General features: G+C 57.7%; 2 protein-coding genes across 6 annotated transcripts; both read left to right on the plus strand.

The window, feature by feature from the left end:
* The first annotated feature begins 1,743 nt into the window (after positions 1–1,743).
* FAM3A (FAM3 metabolism regulating signaling molecule A) lies at positions 1,744–9,682 on the plus strand. 2 transcript variants are annotated; one of them, XM_044911989.1, is made up of 9 exons: positions 1,744–2,127; positions 3,656–3,769; positions 4,326–4,349; positions 6,389–6,512; positions 6,625–6,683; positions 7,185–7,235; positions 7,536–7,620; positions 7,697–7,823; positions 8,631–9,681. In XM_044911989.1, exons 1-9 carry the CDS (start codon positions 2,115–2,117, stop codon positions 8,724–8,726), a joined length of 693 nt encoding a protein of 230 aa, XP_044767924.1. In that variant the 5' UTR covers positions 1,744–2,114; the 3' UTR covers positions 8,727–9,681. The 2 variants fall into 2 exon arrangements, with proteins under 2 accessions (XP_044767924.1, XP_044767925.1); XM_044911990.1 differs by lacking the exon at positions 7,185–7,235 and having other exon boundaries at positions 8,631–9,682.
* A 3,391-nt stretch (positions 9,683–13,073) lies between these two features.
* Positions 13,074–17,608, plus strand: SLC10A3 (solute carrier family 10 member 3). 4 transcript variants are annotated; one of them, XM_044911987.1, is made up of 3 exons: positions 13,259–13,358; positions 14,604–14,665; positions 15,334–17,608. In XM_044911987.1, the coding sequence occupies exon 3, from the start codon at positions 15,472–15,474 to the stop codon at positions 16,903–16,905; it is 1,434 nt and encodes a 477-aa protein (XP_044767922.1). In that variant the 5' UTR covers positions 13,259–13,358; positions 14,604–14,665; positions 15,334–15,471; the 3' UTR covers positions 16,906–17,608. The 4 variants fall into 4 exon arrangements, with proteins under 4 accessions (XP_021549256.1, XP_044767922.1, XP_021549252.1 ...); XM_021693581.1 differs by lacking the exons at positions 13,259–13,358; positions 14,604–14,665 and adding an exon at positions 13,074–13,197; XM_021693577.1 differs by lacking the exon at positions 14,604–14,665.
* Positions 17,609–17,747: the final 139 nt, after the last annotated feature.

Genomic DNA, 17,747 nt, shown 5'->3' on the forward strand with positions numbered 1-17,747 from the left:
CTAATCTAGAGTCGAGGCAAGAGGTCCCAGGTGAGGAGATGGACTCAGGGGTAGAAGCACGCAGGCCCATATGATGGCCATCAACTGATAACTCCGCTTCAGCGTCTACACTGAGAGAAGCAAATGAGAGAGCTGTTGAGGACCTCCAGTGGCACCTCAGCTATGGGGACTACACAGGCACAGGTAAGAGCACCCAGAGGAGACATTCTGTGCTACGTCACGCCCCTTGCCTGCACTGGGGCAGGAGGAGACATGAGGGCCTAGGACATGAGAGTGTAATCCTCTCTATGTCCTGACTGAAAAGCAGTCCCAGAGAAAATAAGGGAGTTGTGCAAGGCTGCCCCAGAAGGCCCAGAAGATCTGGAATTGGATCCCATCACTTATGTGGTGCCTGTGGGGATGGTGGATGTGCCTCTGGACCCTCAGGGGGACTCATTAAACCAAACTTTCCGAAATGCCTGCTCTGAGCAAGATGTAAACACTTGTCTCTGAGCTACCAGTCTGGCAGGTGCCCCATGCCTGGCTGGCCGCCCAAGAGTGTGGGTAGCCAGGAGCTCCCTCCACTGGGCACCACAACTACAAGCATTGCAGGGAAGACCCGTCGTACCCAGGGTTCCCTACTCACAGATCTGTACGTTTGACGGATGGTCAGCATTATCTCTGATCCCAAGTTCAGGAAAAAGAAAAAAAAAAAATACTAATCCCCGACTGCAGCAGCAGGGGCCTGAAACTGACTACCTTGATCTTGTATGTTGTGTATACCAACGGAGAAGCTACTGGATTCTAGCCAGAGCTGTCACTGCCTGGCACTACAAGCTTTATCTATTTTGGATTCTTTCCTTAGGAAGGTTCCCGTAAGTGGGATGATTGGGTCAGAGGGCACAGATGTTTCCTGGGCTCTCAGGCCGCCAGGCTGCTGCCCTGCAGGGAGCAAGGTGGGTGCAGCTCTGCTGGTGCGTTGGGCGGCGTCACGGCTGCCTTCCAGCCTCAGGAGGGCAGGAGGGGCGCGGGCAGGAGCTCGCCGCCGTCGGCGATACGCGAGACCGTGTGGACGTGCTTCCGTCTAGAGAACAGAGTGTGAGGAAAGGCATCGCTTTGGCCTCGGGCTCGTCGCGCTCTCCTGTTTTCCCCCGTGTACTCTTCTGTGCCTCCAGCTTTCTGAAAGACACACATCTCAATTTTAAAACAATTTCCAATTACGCCCCCAAATCCATCCGCTTCGCCCAGGCTTCAGGAATCCGACTGCAGGCCACGAGCTCAACCCCAGCCCTCGAAGCATAGGAAGGCTGGCATCTCCCACCTTGGAGGAGCCTGAGGGGAGACTTGTGCTTCAAAGCCGACGTGGGATCCGCGCGGAGGCCACACGGCTCCTCCCCTGCGGCGGCCGGGCGGCCCCGGCGAAGCGCACTCAGAGGCGGGGCCGGCGCGGGCCCCTCCCACCCGGCGCCCAGGACGCATGGTGGAGGCGGGCCTGTGGGCGGGGGTGCGCGGAGCCCGGGGTGGGGACTCCACAGCCGCCTCTCCTTTGACCGCCCGGCGGCAGGGCCCGAGCGGACGGCAGGGGTGGTGCCTGCGGGCCACGGTCCCGCCCCGGGCCGCCATTGCCGGGCCTGTCGGGCAGAGCTGCGCACCTCCCTCGCCTCCCGTCGCGGAGCGGAGCCGAGCGGCCGGCCTGACCAGGCTGCCCCCAACCCAGCTCGCATCTCCCCCACGGCCAGGCAAGTCTCCACCAGCCTAGCCCGTGTCGTCCGCCCCCAGCCTTGGGGCGGAGGGGGGCGGCCTGAGCTCAGGGCCTCCAACGGAGGAGGCCTCTGTCCAGGAGAACCACCTTTACTCCGCGGCCCCAGAGGCTCCCGTGGGCACGATCGTGAGCCGACGAGTTCCGGAGGACCCTCCTGCCCTGGCAGGGCTTCTCTCCGCATGCGCGAGAAGCCTGACCAGCTGGTTGGACGAACAACCCGGTGCACCGATCGCGACCTCCTAGCAACAGGGGCCAAGCCCAGGCTCATCCTTGAGTCCCACCCAAACCTGCTCTTCTGCTTTATTGTCCCCAGAGCGTACGGTCCCCAAACAGTGCACCTGCCGGCGGCCCCAACCCAGCGGTAGAAGTGGACATGAGGTTGGCAGGTGGGTGGCTTCCACAGTGAACGGGTGGCAGTTGGAAAGGGGACCGGACTGGAGGCCCAGGTGTCCGAAGGTCTGCCTGGAGGGGCCCGAGTAGACTACTGAGTGTGGTTTTTGGAAACGAAGGGCACCGCACAAACACTCATTCTGTGACCTTGAGTAAATCCTTTCACCTCCCAGGACTTAAAGAGCTGTGAAAGGAGGATCAGGGTAGTCGATTTCTCCCAACTCGGATAGCTGGCCGCTGTCTGAAAAAACGAGTGGTGGTAGAGGCTGCTCCAGGGAGCATGGCGGCTAGGTGGAGAGGGGGCGGGGTGCAGTAGCGGAGAGGCGTGGTCTTAGAGTAGAAACTGACCAGAGTGGCGATGGGGCTGGGTAAGAATCGGTGCCAAACCTGCCCTCGGCCTGACAACTGAGATAGACGGCTTGGCTGGGGGAGGAACAGATGGGGGTGGGCGGTGGCGAGCAGAACTCAAGAATTGCAGTTCAGAACTGCTAAAGGTTGCAGCCTTGTAAATGTATCGCAGTAGAGCTGGCTGGTGAGGAACTGGCTGGGAGGGTGTGGCCTCAAGATCAGCGAGGGCTGGAGCAAAAAATAGTCACTGCTCTGCGGGTTAATTCGAGGCGGGGAGTTGAGGAGAGGATACTGTACGCAGAGAACGCAGCCTGGGACAGAAGCTGGGCACGTCCAGCGTTTCAGGGGAGAGTAGAGGAGGACAATCTAAGTAGGGAGGATGAGGAGCATCCAGATGGGGTTAAGGATGTGCTGTCACAGAAGCCACTGGAGAAGTGTTTCCAGCAGGAGGACCGGGCAGCCAACTGAGAGGTCAGGAAGATTGGGGCCAACGGGTGACCCAGGAAGTTGACTCCAAGAAGGTGATACATGGCCTTGGCCACAAGCTGTTTCGCTGGGGTGATGTAGATAAGGCCACACTGGAGTAGGTTGGAAGAGAGTGGATGGTGAGACTGGGGAAGACGAAGGGAGGGGGGAGAAGTCAGTGGCTGGATGTGATTTGAAGGAGGGCCTCTCCTGTGCTTTCTTACAATGGGCGGTGTTGCAGGTCGAGGAGAGTGAGAGAGGATGACAATCATTGAGAGGAGAGCTTAGGGTCCAGCTCACAACAGCTGCAGGAACTGGTCTTCAAAAGGAGTACGGACCCTCTCCTCCATCATGACAGGAGAAAAAGAGGACAGGACAGATGGGATATAAATATGTTGGTAGCCTCAGAGGCAGAAAGTTAGGGGGCTCCTGAGGGAGGCTTGGAGCCTCTTGAGCAGTAAGGTCTGCTAGGCTCCTCCACACGTGCCACAGAGAACGAAGCTGAAAGCCCTGGATTCAGGGGCCTCCTTCTACCTACCAGGAGCTCAAGTCCCCCTCTCAGGCCTGGCAGATGGCAGCAGGTCCCCACCTTCCTGTCCTCTGCTCACTTCTTCCCAAGTGGCAGGGAGATTCAGTACTGAGAGGCCCCAGGGTCATTCGGGAGCTCACTGGCAACCAAGGTGGCCTTGCCCCTGTCTGTCCTGCCTCCAGGCCCCCTCCGCATTGTGGCCCTGGTTGTCACCGTGGGCCTTACCTGGATCGTGGTCAGCATCCTCCTGGGTGGGCCTGGCAGTGGCTTTCCTCGCATCCAGCAACTCTTCACCAGTAAGTGTGGGACACTTCTTCACTCTGCTGTGGAGGCCGCTCTGGGGGGCACTCTGGGCCTGTGGGCAGAGGCTCAGGGTGGGGTGGGGGCGGCCTGGGGTTTCGGTCTCTTCCTGGCAGGCCACCTCTAGCTGCCCTCGGGTTGTCTCCTGGCACCCAGCACAGTCCTCCCCCTACCACCCAATTGCTTCAGCTGGGAACTCCAGTCCCTGCTAATTAGAACTCTGTGGCCTGTTGGAGTCAGCGGAGTCAGTGAGGGGCAGGGGGATTCTGCTGAACGTTGGGGACAATATCCCAGCTGCTCCCTGCAGGCTCTATCCTGGCCTCTGGGATGGGGAGGGCATTCTATACCTTGTTATTAGTAGCCCTTCCCCCAAGTACTGTTTACAGATGTAATTTACCCTTTTCCCAGAGCAGGGGGCTTGCATCTGGCTTAGCTCCTGGCCCCTGAGCCTGACTGACCCTCCACCTTGAGTTCAGGGTATAGGGCCAGGGCGCCCTGCTGCCGGCCCCTGGAGGCCTCCACCCTAACACAAACAACTCTCTGTACCCACAGGCCCAGAGAACTCAGTGACCACAGGTAAGGCTCCATCACCTCCCCACTCCTCCCCCGTGCCCAGCCCTCATAGCACGGCCTGCCTCAAGTCCTCCAGGGTCTCTGTTCTCCATCCATCCCTCCCCAAACTAGCCTTCACAGCCTACTGGAGCTCCAGTAGAAAACCAGTTACCTGCTTCCACAATACACTGGTGAGACAAGCATAGAATAGACATTCCCATTTCAAAAGGGAGACACTGGAGGGAATAAAGGGGTCAGCAGTCCCAGCAAGTTGAAACCCAGCAGGGCAAATGCCATCAGGATTCCAGGCCTGAGAAGAATCCTCTGTGGCCGAATGCTCTGTCCTCTGGCCCCACTGGGGGGGGGGGGCACCCTCTGGTGGGGGTAGTCCTACCCTCTGGGCCTGTGCCATCTCTGTCCTCAGAGCCATCCTTACTTCCTTCTGTCCTTTTTCTGTCCCTTTCAGCCCAGGATGGCAGTGTCTCAAAAACCTCGGTGTCTTGTGCAATTCATGAGACTCTGAGGTCGGAGACAGGAGGGCCCCGCAGATCTCGATTCCTGGCTTCTGCTGACAGGATTGAGTGGAACCACAAGTCACATGCCTCAGCTCTTTAGTAATTGGTCCTCCGACCACAGCCTTGGTGTTCTATCCAGAGCCTGCTTTCTCATATTTTGCAATATGATTAGACTGAGTGTTTTCCAAATTTGCACATTCTGGTTCCTTTGTACTTAACAATTCCATTTTCAACTTCCCTTTCTCTCCTCACATCTTACTGTGAGCAGCAAGGAGAAACCAGGCTGTGCTCTCAAGCGCTGTGTTTGGAGATCTCCTCAGCTAAGGATCCCAGCTCAGTGTTTTACAAGTTCTGCTCTCCACAAAACATTAGAACCAGATTTGGCCAAGTTCTTTGCCACTTTATGACGAGAACCCCCTTTCCTCCAGTGTCCAGTACCATGTTCCCCATTTCCACCCGAGACGACGTCAGAAGCGTCTCTAAGGCACCCATCGGCGGCAGCGCTCCGGGCCCCATGTGCTCTCTCTCCGCGCCCTTCCATCTGGGCTCCCACCAGAAGCGCCTCTGACGTCCTTATTTCTACCAACACTCCCATGAGGCAGTCTAGACCTTCTCTAGCTGCACCTCAGAATTCTACAGCCTCCCTTCATTACCCAGTTCCGAGGCCGTTTCCAGTTTGTGGGGGACTTGTAATAGCTGCACCCCACCCCCCGCCTCCTGCCGTCAAAATCTGTATCAGTTTCCCCGGGGCAGCTGCAATAAAATACCACAAACTGGATGGATTAAATGACAGACATTTCTTCTCTCAGGAATGTTCGGGAAGCCGGAAGTCCGAAATCTAGCTGTTGGAGGGCTACAGCCCCTCTGCAGGCTCCAGAGGAGGGTCCTTCCTGCCTCTTCAGGCTTCCAGGGGCCCCGGGTGTTCCTTGACTTGTGGCCACGTCCCTCCTGTCTCTGCCTCTGTCTGCACACGGCCTTCTCCTCTGTATCTGTCTTGTCTTCTGTGTCTTATAAGGACACTTGTCATTGGATTTAGGGCCACCCTACTCCGCGATGAGCTCATTTTAACAAATCATGTCTTCAGTGAGCCTGTTTTCAAACAGGGTCATATTCGAAGGTGCTGGGAGTTAGGACTTCAACACATCTTTTGTGGGTCACAATTTAACCTGTAACGGAGGCTGCCCTGCTCCTGTCCTCCCCACCTCTGCCCGAGGGAGTCACCACTTTTCTGCAGTCACCCTCCCAGCTGCTCCCTCCTTCCCCACCTGTGCTCTGTTCCCGGCAGGGCCACAGCCAAGGCCAGCCCTCCTGCATCTTTTCCCCTCTCCCACCAGGGGCAGAAAAGCCTCCCTGAGGTCCCTGTCACCTTGCCCTGACGCCAGCCCCAGTAGGACGCAGAGTGTCTGTGGAAGTGTCCCTGGCCTTGGCCTGAGCCATGTCCTCTCCATCCCCTGTTGGTCCCCTGTGGGCTGGTCCTGACCTTCCCCTCTCAGATCTCAGGTGACCCCAGGGCCAGGCCTGTGGGTCACTCCTGCTGTCCCTGCTCAGAGCCACGAGCCAGGAAGTACAAATGCGGCCTGCCCCAGCCGTGTCCTGAGGAGCACCTGGCCTTCCGCATGGTCAGCGGGGCTGCCAATGTCATCGGACCAAAGATCTGCCTCGAAGATAAAATGTGAGCTCCTTGGGGTGGACAGTGGGGGGGCATAGGAGACTGGAAGCTGGATCTGTGAAGGGAAGTGGAGCAAATGTGCCATTTGAGGGCTCTGCCACCCCCACCCCGCTAGGCTCATGAGCAGTGTCAAGGACAACGTGGGCCGTGGACTGAACATCGCCCTGGTGAATGGTGAGTGCCTGTGATATGGGGTCAGAGTTGAGATCGGAGAAGCCATGTCATGACCTGCCACCCTCCTTCCCTGTGCCCTCCCCATGAGGAGGCGTCTGGATATTGGCCTTGGCCCTCCCCTCCCCTTCCCTCTGGGAATTCCCAAGGAGGCCTGGGAAGGGGTCTGTGCAAGCTGAATTTTCCACAGAAGTGACCCAATAAACAAAAGCACAGTAGCAGTAAAGAACCAGAAGTTTCCAGGAAGTTGGAGAGGATTTCCTAGGAAGCCCCTGGAGAGCCTCAAATGGCAGACAGAACCTTCACAGCCTTGGATGGGCTGCAGCTGTCTGAACAAGGGGGCACAGTGGGCATGAATATGAGGGAATGTTTGAAAAGCTTCCAGAAGGTCTGCACTCAGTGGCCAGTGCCGTGTCCTTAGCCTTGTCTAGGGGGGCTGAGGTGGTAGGTGGAGTTGCCCTGACGGCTCACCCAGCAGGACCCCCTCCCTCCCTCTCAACCCAGGGGTCAGTGGTGAGCTCATCGAGGCCCGGGCCTTCGACATGTGGGCAGGAGGTGAGTGGTCACCATGTGCAGCAAAATGACTGGGCATCTTTCCCCCGAAGTGCCGCCCTCTGTCCATTCACTGCAGCTTCTTGAGCACTTCCTTGGGTTTGGAAAAGGCAGGTGTATGGTCATAGGGGTGGCCCTGGCTTCTTATACCAGTTTGTCCCTTTACTTACTTGGCGACCCTTGGTGGGCGTGTCCCTGGCCTGATCCCTACTTGAGTTTCCTTGTTTGGAGAACAGGGGTCGGTGGGGAATGGGCACTCCGTGGTGCCTGATGCTCCATGTTTCATGGGACCTGTCACCCCAGATGTCAACGACCTGCTGAAGTTTATTCGGCCACTGCATGAAGGCACCTTGGTATTTGTGGCATCCTACGACGACCCAGCCACCAAGTAAGTGACTGCTGAGGCCAGCCTCAGCCTCACCCTCCCACGGCGACCGCTTATATCTCTTCCTTCTGTGTGGCAGGATGAATGAAGAGACTAGGAAGCTTTTCAGCGATCTGGGCAGCAAGAACGTGAAGGATCTGGCCTTTCGGGACAGCTGGGTGTTTGTGGGGGCCAAGGGCGTGCAGAACAAGAGCCCCTTTGAGCAGGTACGGGTGCAGAGCCCAGAGCAGTGTGCCCACCCCTTCTGCCTCCGTCCCGCCAGTGTGCCTTCAGTCCACGCCCCAGGCTTCCCTGAATTCTCCTCCAGCACCAGCACCCGCACCCCTACCCAGGGTAGTTCCAGACCCCTCGCCGTCGGCATGGGGAAGGCCAGTAACTTTGACCCCTCCAGGGTCTTTAAATGGCAAAGCTTTCACAATGGCAAGACTCACAATTAAGAAATCTTTCTCCCAAACATCTTCAAGATGCTCAGGCTGGTCCCATCTGCACTTCCTGCTCCCACCAGCCCCTGCTGCCCTCTGGTCGACTGCTCCTCCAGAGCCACACATGTCAAGCCCCACGTGAGGGGTTGCGAAGCCCCAGGCACCATCCTCATCTGTGGGAGGCTCCTAGCCTGGTGAAAGCCACAGTGCTCCCCAGTCCTGCCCCCCCCCCCCCCCACACACACACAGCAGGACAAGGCAAATAGGCTCTTCAGTGGTTTCTGGAAGGCTCTGGCTGCCAGAAAAGAGCAACTCAGCACCCCGAAAAGAAATGCGCCCTCTGGCTTTGTTCTTCCTGAAGCTTCCAGCAGCTCCCTGCGGGCCAGGTGAGGGCGGGAACGTACATCATGTTCCCTCCTTACCTTCCCTGTGTGTGCCAGGCCCACACACGTGCAGAGCAGTTGGCTCCCCCACACTCCACCTGTGAGGGAAGCTATTGCCATTTTGTAGATGAGAAGGGGACTGAAAGCTCTGTCTGACCCTTATGCCTGAGGGCTGAGGCCATAACTTCCTGCTCCCCAAACCCCACAGCACGTGAAGAACAGTAAGCACACCAATAAGTACGAAGGCTGGCCTGAGGCGCTGGAGATGGAAGGCTGCATCCCGAGGAGGACCACGGCCAGCTAGCTGGCTGAGCGCAAGGACCAGGCTGAGGGAGGCTGCGTGTGCCTGGCCGGGAGAAGGCAGTGGTGGCGCCAGGGCAGGGCTGAGGCCTGACCCCGCGCCCAGCGGAACGCTCTTGTCCCAACACGTCAGGGCTCCAAGGCAGTGACCGGGGCCCAAGTGTGACTGGTGGGGGGGGCTGCAGGGGCCAGCCGCGGCTCACTTGGACAGGGGAAGTCAGGTACCCATCTCCTTTTTCTAAAGCTGCCTCCCCTGGGGAGCCCCAACCTGATCCCCAAGCACCTGCAGCTACAAGGGCCCCGGGGTGTGCCCGCCCCCTCACTGCACAAATGTGGTAGCAGCCCTGCAGGGGCTGGGCATCTTCCAGAATCTCTCCACCCCAGAGCCACTTGCTGCTCTTTGGGCTAATCCTGTTTCCAGCATGAGTCCTTCCGATGAGCCACACCTGGTGGCCGCTTCAGGACGCTGGCCGCCTCCTGCCTTGCTCTCTGCAGGAAGGGGCCTCCTTGGAGCCAGGCTGGGCAGGGGCGCTAAAGGGGCACCTGATCACCATCCTTAGCGCAGCAGATGGCTCCTGCAGTTTGTCAGGGGGCCCGCCTTCTAGATGACCTCTTAATAAATTAGTGGCCCCCAATCGAATCAAGTGCATTCAGTGGGGAGTCGGGTGGCGTTGTCCTTGCGGGGAGGGACCTGTTCCCGCAGCCTTTGTTTTCAGGGCTCCTGCCACTGACAGGCAGCTCCCCAACTGGCGTCCCCATAGCCCTGCCCAGGAGAGATGATTCTGCCCTCTGGGGATGCAGGAAACCCACCAACTTCCTCAGACACCTCCAAGGCCGGTAGAGACAGGGATGAGGATTAAAACCAGCCAGGTGCCTCCTCACTCCCCACAGCCTCCCTCAAGAGCTAGGGTGTCTACCTGCAGCACTTGACTTTGGACGCCTTTGAGATCAGGACTTCGAAGCCCAAGTCACGTGAGCTATTTGGCATTTCTTGAAGATGGCAGTTCTGTTTCCCTTTAATGAGCATTAAGTGAGAACCAGCAAGAAACTATAAGGAGTATTGCTGGAATGGCACATCCGGGGGCAAAGAAGCGGTCCGAGGTCAGAAAAAGAAGAAAAGTTTGAACTTCCTAGATTTGGGGAATCCAGGAGCCAGCCAGGCAACCTTGAGGGGGCTGAGGCAGGGGCGAAGGACTTCACGAGTCCTGCTGTGGAGACAGGCTTCCCGAGCCCTCACCTCCTAGGAATTCATTGCTACCAGAATGTGAACAGAGTGTCAAGAAAGGAAAGTATTTAAGGAGCAGGCAGAAGAGGAGTGCGAGGCCCAGGGACCACCCAGAGGAGAGGCTGCAGTTGTGATGCCAGGACCTCAAAGGTCAGGGAAGTGGAGACGCAAGGAGGGCCCAGATGCTGATCATAGAAGTCCACTCCCAGCCTGACCCTGAGCCAAGTGCTTTATGTGCTTTCATTATTTATACGCTTTCTTTTTTAGAACAGTTTTAGGTTCGCAGCAAAGTTGAGCAGAAAGTACAGAGAGTTCCCACATCCCCAACCTACACTGACATGTCATCATCACCCAAACCCGAGTGCACATTAGGGTTCCCTCTTGGTGTTCTACAGTCTGTGGGTTTGACAGATGGGTAATGACATGTATCTACGACTGTAGTATCATACAAGTATTCACTTTTCAACCTCTTACTATAGAAAATTTCAGACGTCCCCTGAAGGAGAACAGTATCACGAAGCCCTGTGTACCCACTGGGCTGCCACATTGATCACCATGTGGCCAGTGTTCCATCTGCACCCCTCACCCCATTGGCATTCCGGTTATACACATACTACCCGCATGGGCCTCATGACAACCCTAGCGAGAAACGACTATCATCCCCATTTACAGGAGAGAGAAAAGTCCCTGGTGAGTTCAGGAAAATTTCACTGGAGCCGGGAGGTTAGAAGCCAGGTAAGCTCCCCAAGGTTGGTAGTTTGTTCCCAAATGAAACAGAACCTCACTGAAAGTCCACACTTGAGGCTGGGAGGCATGTCCTCCACTTGGCCCAACCCAGGCTAGGAAGCTGATGATGGTATGGAGCACAGCCTGCCCGAATTTCCAAAGTGGAGGTAAAGCTTTATCCTTCAGTCCTCCTCCCCCCAGGGTGGTACCCCTCCCCCCACCTACCCTTACTAAAGTTAGGTCATCTTTGTTGTAAGTGCCAGGATCCCAACTCAAACTGACATAAGCAAAAATAAGTGATGACAGGGGCTGGGGCACTTAGTGTTCCCATATTGGACCCCAATGCCCACAGGTGATTCTAGCCCCTATCACGTTATCAGGACATGAGCTCCCTCCATTTCTTGGCTCTACTTTTCTCTGTATTTGCTTCATTTTCAAACATGCTGTCTCCCCCACATAGGGGGAGCAGTAATAGAGGTCCCAGTTTAGCAATCCCAGCCAAAAAGCTCCCACCGTCCCAATACGTGTAGTACAAATCCCTGGGAACTAGCTCTCATTGGTCCAGATCAGATTATGGACTTATCCTTGTGTCAGTCTGTCTGGCTCCCAATTGGCTGCACCTAGGCATGTGCCCACCACAGAAGCCAGTGTTGGAGTGACCCACATCCAGACCTTGTGTACCAAGTGTGGAGGAGGGACAGCTCCCACAAAGAAAATTGAGGTGCTGTTACCTGATGCTGGGCAGGCAAAAATGAGAGTTGCCACCACTTCCCTGTAAATACCAAATGCATGCCATACTTGTGCTTGTAGAGAACATGTCTTCCATGCATGCTTATCTATCACATAGTATTCCTGGAGACAGCTGCCCGGAGACCAGGAGGAAAGCATACCTCTCAGAGTCGCCATTGTGCCCCTATTACATAGTACAGTGGCAGGTCTCCCATCTGAACTGCATTTATGTTTTGGCTGTCACTATCGTTTGTTCTATATGTTCTCTCAGTCCAGATGACTTATCTTTTGGGGCTAGATATCTTTGATTGATTTGTAGAGCCCTTCCTCCTCTCCTGGGGTAAATTATTAATCCCCTAAACCAACTACGAACATTCTCTTGCCTTTAATTAGCCGTCCTTTTGTCCTGTAGAGGCCTCCCAATTCCCTCATGCCAGACACCCCACCAGCCCACTCTGGCTTTTCAGGGAGGGCTGAAGTGATTGACAGTAATGGGGAGCAGCTTTCTAACTCCATTTATTCCCTCCTGAGCCCGGGCACCAATTTCCATTTAGTTGGATTATTAAATCACAGGTTTCCTCCAGGGAGGACAAGTCTTTTAGGTTTTCCTTCCCCAGCTCTTCTGGCTGACCCATTCCCCTTCTCCACTGGCCGGTAATACCCGCCCTCAGACAGCTCCACCCCCCTGCCCTTTTGCAAACTGCCTCTTCGTTGCAGCGCTATGCCGAACGCAGGCCTCTCACCCGTGCCAAGCTGCTTCCGTCAGGACCCCCTCACCCTCATTGGAGAGGGATGGTATGGAGGATGTTCTGAGAAACAGAGTACACACACACAAATGGCTTATGCCTTACTGGCCCTCTGAGGCTAAAGAACAGCCTAGAGCTAGGGCCTCTGAATGTTTTTGATCACTGACATAAATCAAACCCTCTTGAGCATACACCCCACCATGTGTTTATCTGTTTACATATCACATATACTACCCATCTGAACTTTATGAAACACAATTTTTAAATAAGTAAAATGTATTTAAGTTTAAACTAATAGTTTTATTATTAAAGTCACTATGTGCCTGAAAAAAATAAAATACAGATGCTGGTTTGTTTTGTTGACATTCTCAGCGATGTGTCTTCAGCACCTCCTGTGGGCAAGTACCTGTGACTCAGGACCACTAGCCTCCATCACAGCTGTGACAAGTTTTTCCCGAGCAGTGGGTAGCCACTGTCCCACTGGCGGACTGACTGCAGTTGCCCAGCAGCCTTTCCGAATATGCAAATCCCCTTAGCCTCAGCACTTGCTTATTGTCTCTCCATGTCCTTTCTACACCCTCACCACCTCCTTGCCCAACTTACGCCATCTGTTTGCATTCCTTTTCCGTGAAGCCTTCAGACCTTGCTAGTGGCGCCAAATAGTTTTGAAAGGCGGACAAGCCCACTGATGTCCTACAGTTTGGAAGTAGATACTCGGTCACTGCTTGAACGAGGGAAGGTGGAACTAGGCGCAGCCTGACCCTGGACTCCCGCCACCACCAGCAGCCCCCCGGGGCGACCGAGCCCTGCTTCCGGCTAAGCCTGTGTTCCACTGCCCCCGAGAGGCCGCAGAGTGTTTGGGCCTGACCAGGGCCCCTACCCGGAACCCGTCGCCCGGTCGCCAACTACAGAACACTCGGAACAGCGGCCCGAGGGGAACCCAGTGTGGGCCAACCACGACCCGGAAGGCATCCAGGTCCGTGCGCCCGCGCCAGCTCGTCGCTCCCAGACACGTCATATCCGCTCGGAAGCGGCCCCGGTCGCCAGAGGTGAGGCAGCCGGCCGCCGCGGGGGGGTAGGGGCGGAGCCTCGGCGGGGCGGGGCCGGGGCGCCAGCAAGCGAGGCGGGCCCCCAGCGGGCCCAGCTCGCAGGCGTCCGCCGGCCGGGCAGGCGCTGGCCCCGGCGCCGAGCTCCCGGGCCTCGGCGGCAGGTGAGAGCTTTGGGCCGGAAAGGGCGGGCGGAAGGCGGCCCCCGGCCCCGGCCCGGCTCCGTGCTCGCTCGCTCGCTCGGGCGGCCGGGCCCGGCCAGGGACGGGCGCGGCCGCAGGGCCTGGGAGTGGCGTGAGGGCCACTAGCGCGATCCGGGGACCGCCCAGGCGGCTCACCCACCTGCCGACTGCAGGACGGCAGCGCGAGCGCGGCGGCGGCGGGGCGCCGCTCCCTCCTTGGTTCGCACTCGAGCTCTGTGCCTAACCGGGCAACTTCCGGACTCCCGGGTAGGGAGGAGCCCCGGGTCAGCAATGCCAACTGTCCTAACACCGAACACACGGCCGGTGTGGAAAAAGCGGTCGGCCCAGGGTTCCCTCCCCTCCCTTGGGGTGCATCTGCTCAAACTCTTCCAGTCCCTCAAGCAGAAATGGTGTGGGATCTGGGCCAGAACCCTCTTGCAGTGACTCAAAGCCGCCAGCCGTACTGGAAGGACAGGGTGGATGGCCCTAAGCCTCCTCTCCCTTCTGAACTGATTCACACCACCCCAGTGGCTTTAGTCCCGGGTGCTGTCATCTTTTCCCTGTGACTCTCCTCCGCTTTGCTTCTCATACTCCCTCTGGTTTTCCTGCCTCCCTCTTCCGCGGTGGGATGCAAAGCTGGACCAAGGCCTCCAGGGTAAGTGACCCAAACTCCAAACCAGCAGAGGCCATGGCATGCAGGGGTCGGGGAACTTTCCCAGGGATGAGCTTTTTGCTTAACCTGCCCTTCACCCCCTACTTCCCCAGCTCCCCAGTCTCAGATGAGGGGGAACAGGGCCAAAGATTGATAGATCTGGAGAGGCAAGGGCCTCTTCCAGGACTGGGACACTGCAGTGAGGCACTGTGAGGCAACCAACAGTAGTGAGGCTAAACCACTGTGTCCCTGCCCTGGTTGCCCCAGTTCCAGCAGGTGATGCCGGCGGCCCAGATTGAGAAGTGGAAGCAGACAAACCTTTCATCCTGAGGCACCCTCCCCCCACCCAGAAACACTTAGAATCCCACTGGAAGTTCTAGGCTTTGGTAGGGCCTCATGTGGGCATGGGAAGGAGCCCCTGGACTCCAGACAGAGCCTCTCAGATGTGACACAGTGCTTCTAGGAGCTCAAATTCTGGGGACTGCCAGAGGAGTGGGAGCTCTGACAGGAGGAAGAAAAGCACCCAGCAAACACAGTGGTCCTGTCTGACCCCCTCCTGCTTCCCCTTCTAGCAGTTTCCTTGGGGAGAGAGGACCTGCTGTCTGCCCCAGGACCCCCACCTCACCACTGTCAGCAGGTAGGGGAGACCAGGTAGCCACAGCAGCACCATTCACAACTGCATGTCGTGGTAGATGCCAGCCCCCGAGGCCTTCGGCCAGATGGTTACCCACTCACCGCACACGCTACTGTGCCGGCTGCTTTCGGCCTGGCCAACGACGCTCAAACACCCTGATGGCCTCTCAGATGTGGCCCAAGCCGATGTTTCAGCACCCAGCTCTCAGCAGGCTGGTCTGCCATCCCCATGCAGCCTTTCAGAGATTTCATCCTGGGTGCGGTGTCCCTGTGGCCCCTCTGTGTCTGTGTCCGTCGAAGCCCGTGGGGAACAGGCTAGTGGTGACAGGGTTGGGGGTGGCTCTCCCAAATCCCTTGGTATCAGGACATTTCTGCATGTTCACTGTACTAGAAAAGGCCAGGGAAAGCAGCAGGTAGCGGCAGGCTGAAAGGGAACTCCTCTCTGTAGATGGCCCCTCTGGGTGAGGGATGGGAAACTTGAGGCAGGTGTGCTGGGGAAGGGGACAGCCAAATGGCAATCAAGGGCCAGCACCAGGCATTGCCTTTCTGTTCCTGGATTGGTGCTAGGGGCTCTGCTAGGTCTCCCAGTGGTGGGCTTCCAGATCCCCTCGCTCCCGGACTCACAGCTGCTCGCCCTTACCAGCCACCTTTCTGTGTCCCTTCTCTCCTCAGGAAGAGCTCTGCCGTCAAAGAACACAGCACAGGGCCAGGCCCGGCCCATGGACCCTTCTCCAGACAACCCGACGGCACCAGTGGGGCTGCTCTCCTAAGCCACAGAGGGCCTGGGCACACGGTCCTCTGGGAGGAGCCATGGTGTTTAGGAGGGACAGGGGCAACTCCCAGTGGTGGCCTGGACGGGGAGGCGGGGGAGGTTGCCCTGGCCCCCTAGGCATGTTCAGGGCTTTCTTGCTACTTGTCAGCCTGCCTTTGGGAGCCCAGGGAATAGCCAGTGCCAACCTCAGCACAGCTCTGGGCCGTACTGTGCCACGGACAGGGGGCCAGTACTTGAGCATTGGGGATGGCTCTGTGATGGAGTTTGAGTTCCCAGAGGAGAGCGAGGGCATCATTGTGATCTCGAGCCAGTACCCAGGCCAGGGCAACAGGACAGGGCCTGGCCCCATGCTGAGGGTCACCTCCTTGGACACAGAGGTGCTGACCATCAAGAATGTGAGTGCCATAACCTGGGGCGGTGGGGGCGGCTTTGTGGTGAGCATCCACTCGGGCCTGCCTGGGCTGGCCCCACTCCACATCCAGCTCATGGACCCCCACGAGGCCCCACCCATGCTAATTGAGGAACGGAGAGATTTCTGCATCAAGGTCTCACCTGCTGAAGACACCCCCACCACCCTTGGCACCGACTTGGTCCACTTCTCAGAGAACCCAATACTCTACTTGCTCCTGCCTCTTATCTTTGTCAACAAGTGTTCATTTGGGTGCAAAGTAGAACTCGAGGTTCTGAAGGGGCTCCTGCAGAGCCCCCAGCCCATGCTGCTGGGCCTCCTAGGCCAGTTCCTGGTCATGCCCTTCTATGCTTTCCTGATGGCCAAGGTCTTCATGCTGCCCAAGGCCCTGGCTCTAGGCCTCATCATCACCTGCTCGGCGCCCGGCGGCGGGGGGAGCTACCTCTTCAGCCTCCTCCTTGGAGGGGACGTCACCCTGGCCATTTCCATGACTTTCATCTCAACAGTGGCTGCCACCGGTTTCCTGCCATTGTCCTCAGCCATCTACAGCCGCCTGCTCAGCATCCATGAAACACTCCACGTGCCCATCTCCAAGATCCTGGGGACCCTGCTGTTCATCGCCATCCCCATAGCAGCAGGCGTGGTGATCAAGTCCAAGCTCCCCAAGTTCTCCCAGTTGCTGCTGCAGGTCATCAAGCCCTTCAGCTTTGTGCTTCTCCTGGGTGGCCTCTTCCTGGCCTACCGCATGGGGGTCTTCATCCTGTCAGGCGTCAGGCTGCCCATCGTGCTGGTGGGCCTCACAGTGCCCCTGGTTGGCCTCCTGGTGGGCTACTGCCTGGCCACATGCCTGAAGCTGCCAGTGGCCCAGCGGCGGACGGTCAGCATTGAGGTAGGGGTACAGAACAGCCTGCTGGCCTTGGCCATGCTGCAACTGTCCCTCCGTCGCCTTCAAGCAGACTACGCCTCCCAGGCCCCCTTCATTGTAGCACTAAGCGGCACCTCAGAAATGCTGGCCTTGGTCATTGGCCACTTCATCTATAGCAGCCTGTGCCCAGTCCCCTGAGGCCCCTGGGTCAAGCTTTCACCACCCTTCGCCCCCACCCTCCACCCACTGTACCCACAGTTCTTGTGTACCAAAGGCCTTCAGCTCTCATGCACTATGCACTCAGAAAAAAAATCCAGGCTTATTTTTTTTACTGGTTTTTTATTCTCCAGCTTTCAGTGCCAAAGAGGCCATGCTGAGTTAGGTAGGTGGGCACTGCTCAGAAAATATATTTCAATAAAAGAGAGAAGCAAGCTTGGGTGCCTTCCAGTCTTTGCCCTTAGGGGCCTGGGGGTGGGGTGGGGTAGGAAGGGTGTGGCTGGGTAGATGTGGGCCAGGTTGGAGGACTGGCTTGTGTGACGATGGTGACCTCTGCACAGACTCTCACCCTCCTTCCCCATGCATCCCCTGTTAGACGTGGTCCCTACTGTTCTAGAATGAGCGTGGGAGGATAAGGGCAGAGGCCGGGCTCCCCAGCCAGCTCTCAAGCTCAGTTGATTTTCTGCAGCCAGGCCACAAGAGAGGAGGCAGAAGGCCCTCGGGCAGTGGGGCACTGGGCCATTACGTGGACTCCTGAGCGAGAGAAGCAGGGTTTGCACGACTTGCCCCACCAGTCCGCTGGGGGCGACGGTACTCCTGGCCCCTCCGCCGTCCTCCCCAAGCCCCAGCTCCCACAGGAAGCCAACCTGGCCCAGCTCGCTCCTCCTCCCTCTCGTGGCGGGCTTCCAGGCACCGTCGCCGTAGCGAAATCTGTCAGTCCGCGCGGTCCCTGTGCGTTCACGAGGCGGGACCCCAAGGTGACTTCTCCCGGGCCGACAGGGGTGGGCCGGGCCGGGCCGGGGCGCGGGGCGGGGCGGGGCGGG

The sequence above is a fragment of the Neomonachus schauinslandi genome, chromosome X (assembly GCF_002201575.2).
Source record: "Neomonachus schauinslandi chromosome X, ASM220157v2, whole genome shotgun sequence".
Taxonomy (NCBI): Eukaryota; Metazoa; Chordata; class Mammalia; order Carnivora; family Phocidae; genus Neomonachus; species Neomonachus schauinslandi.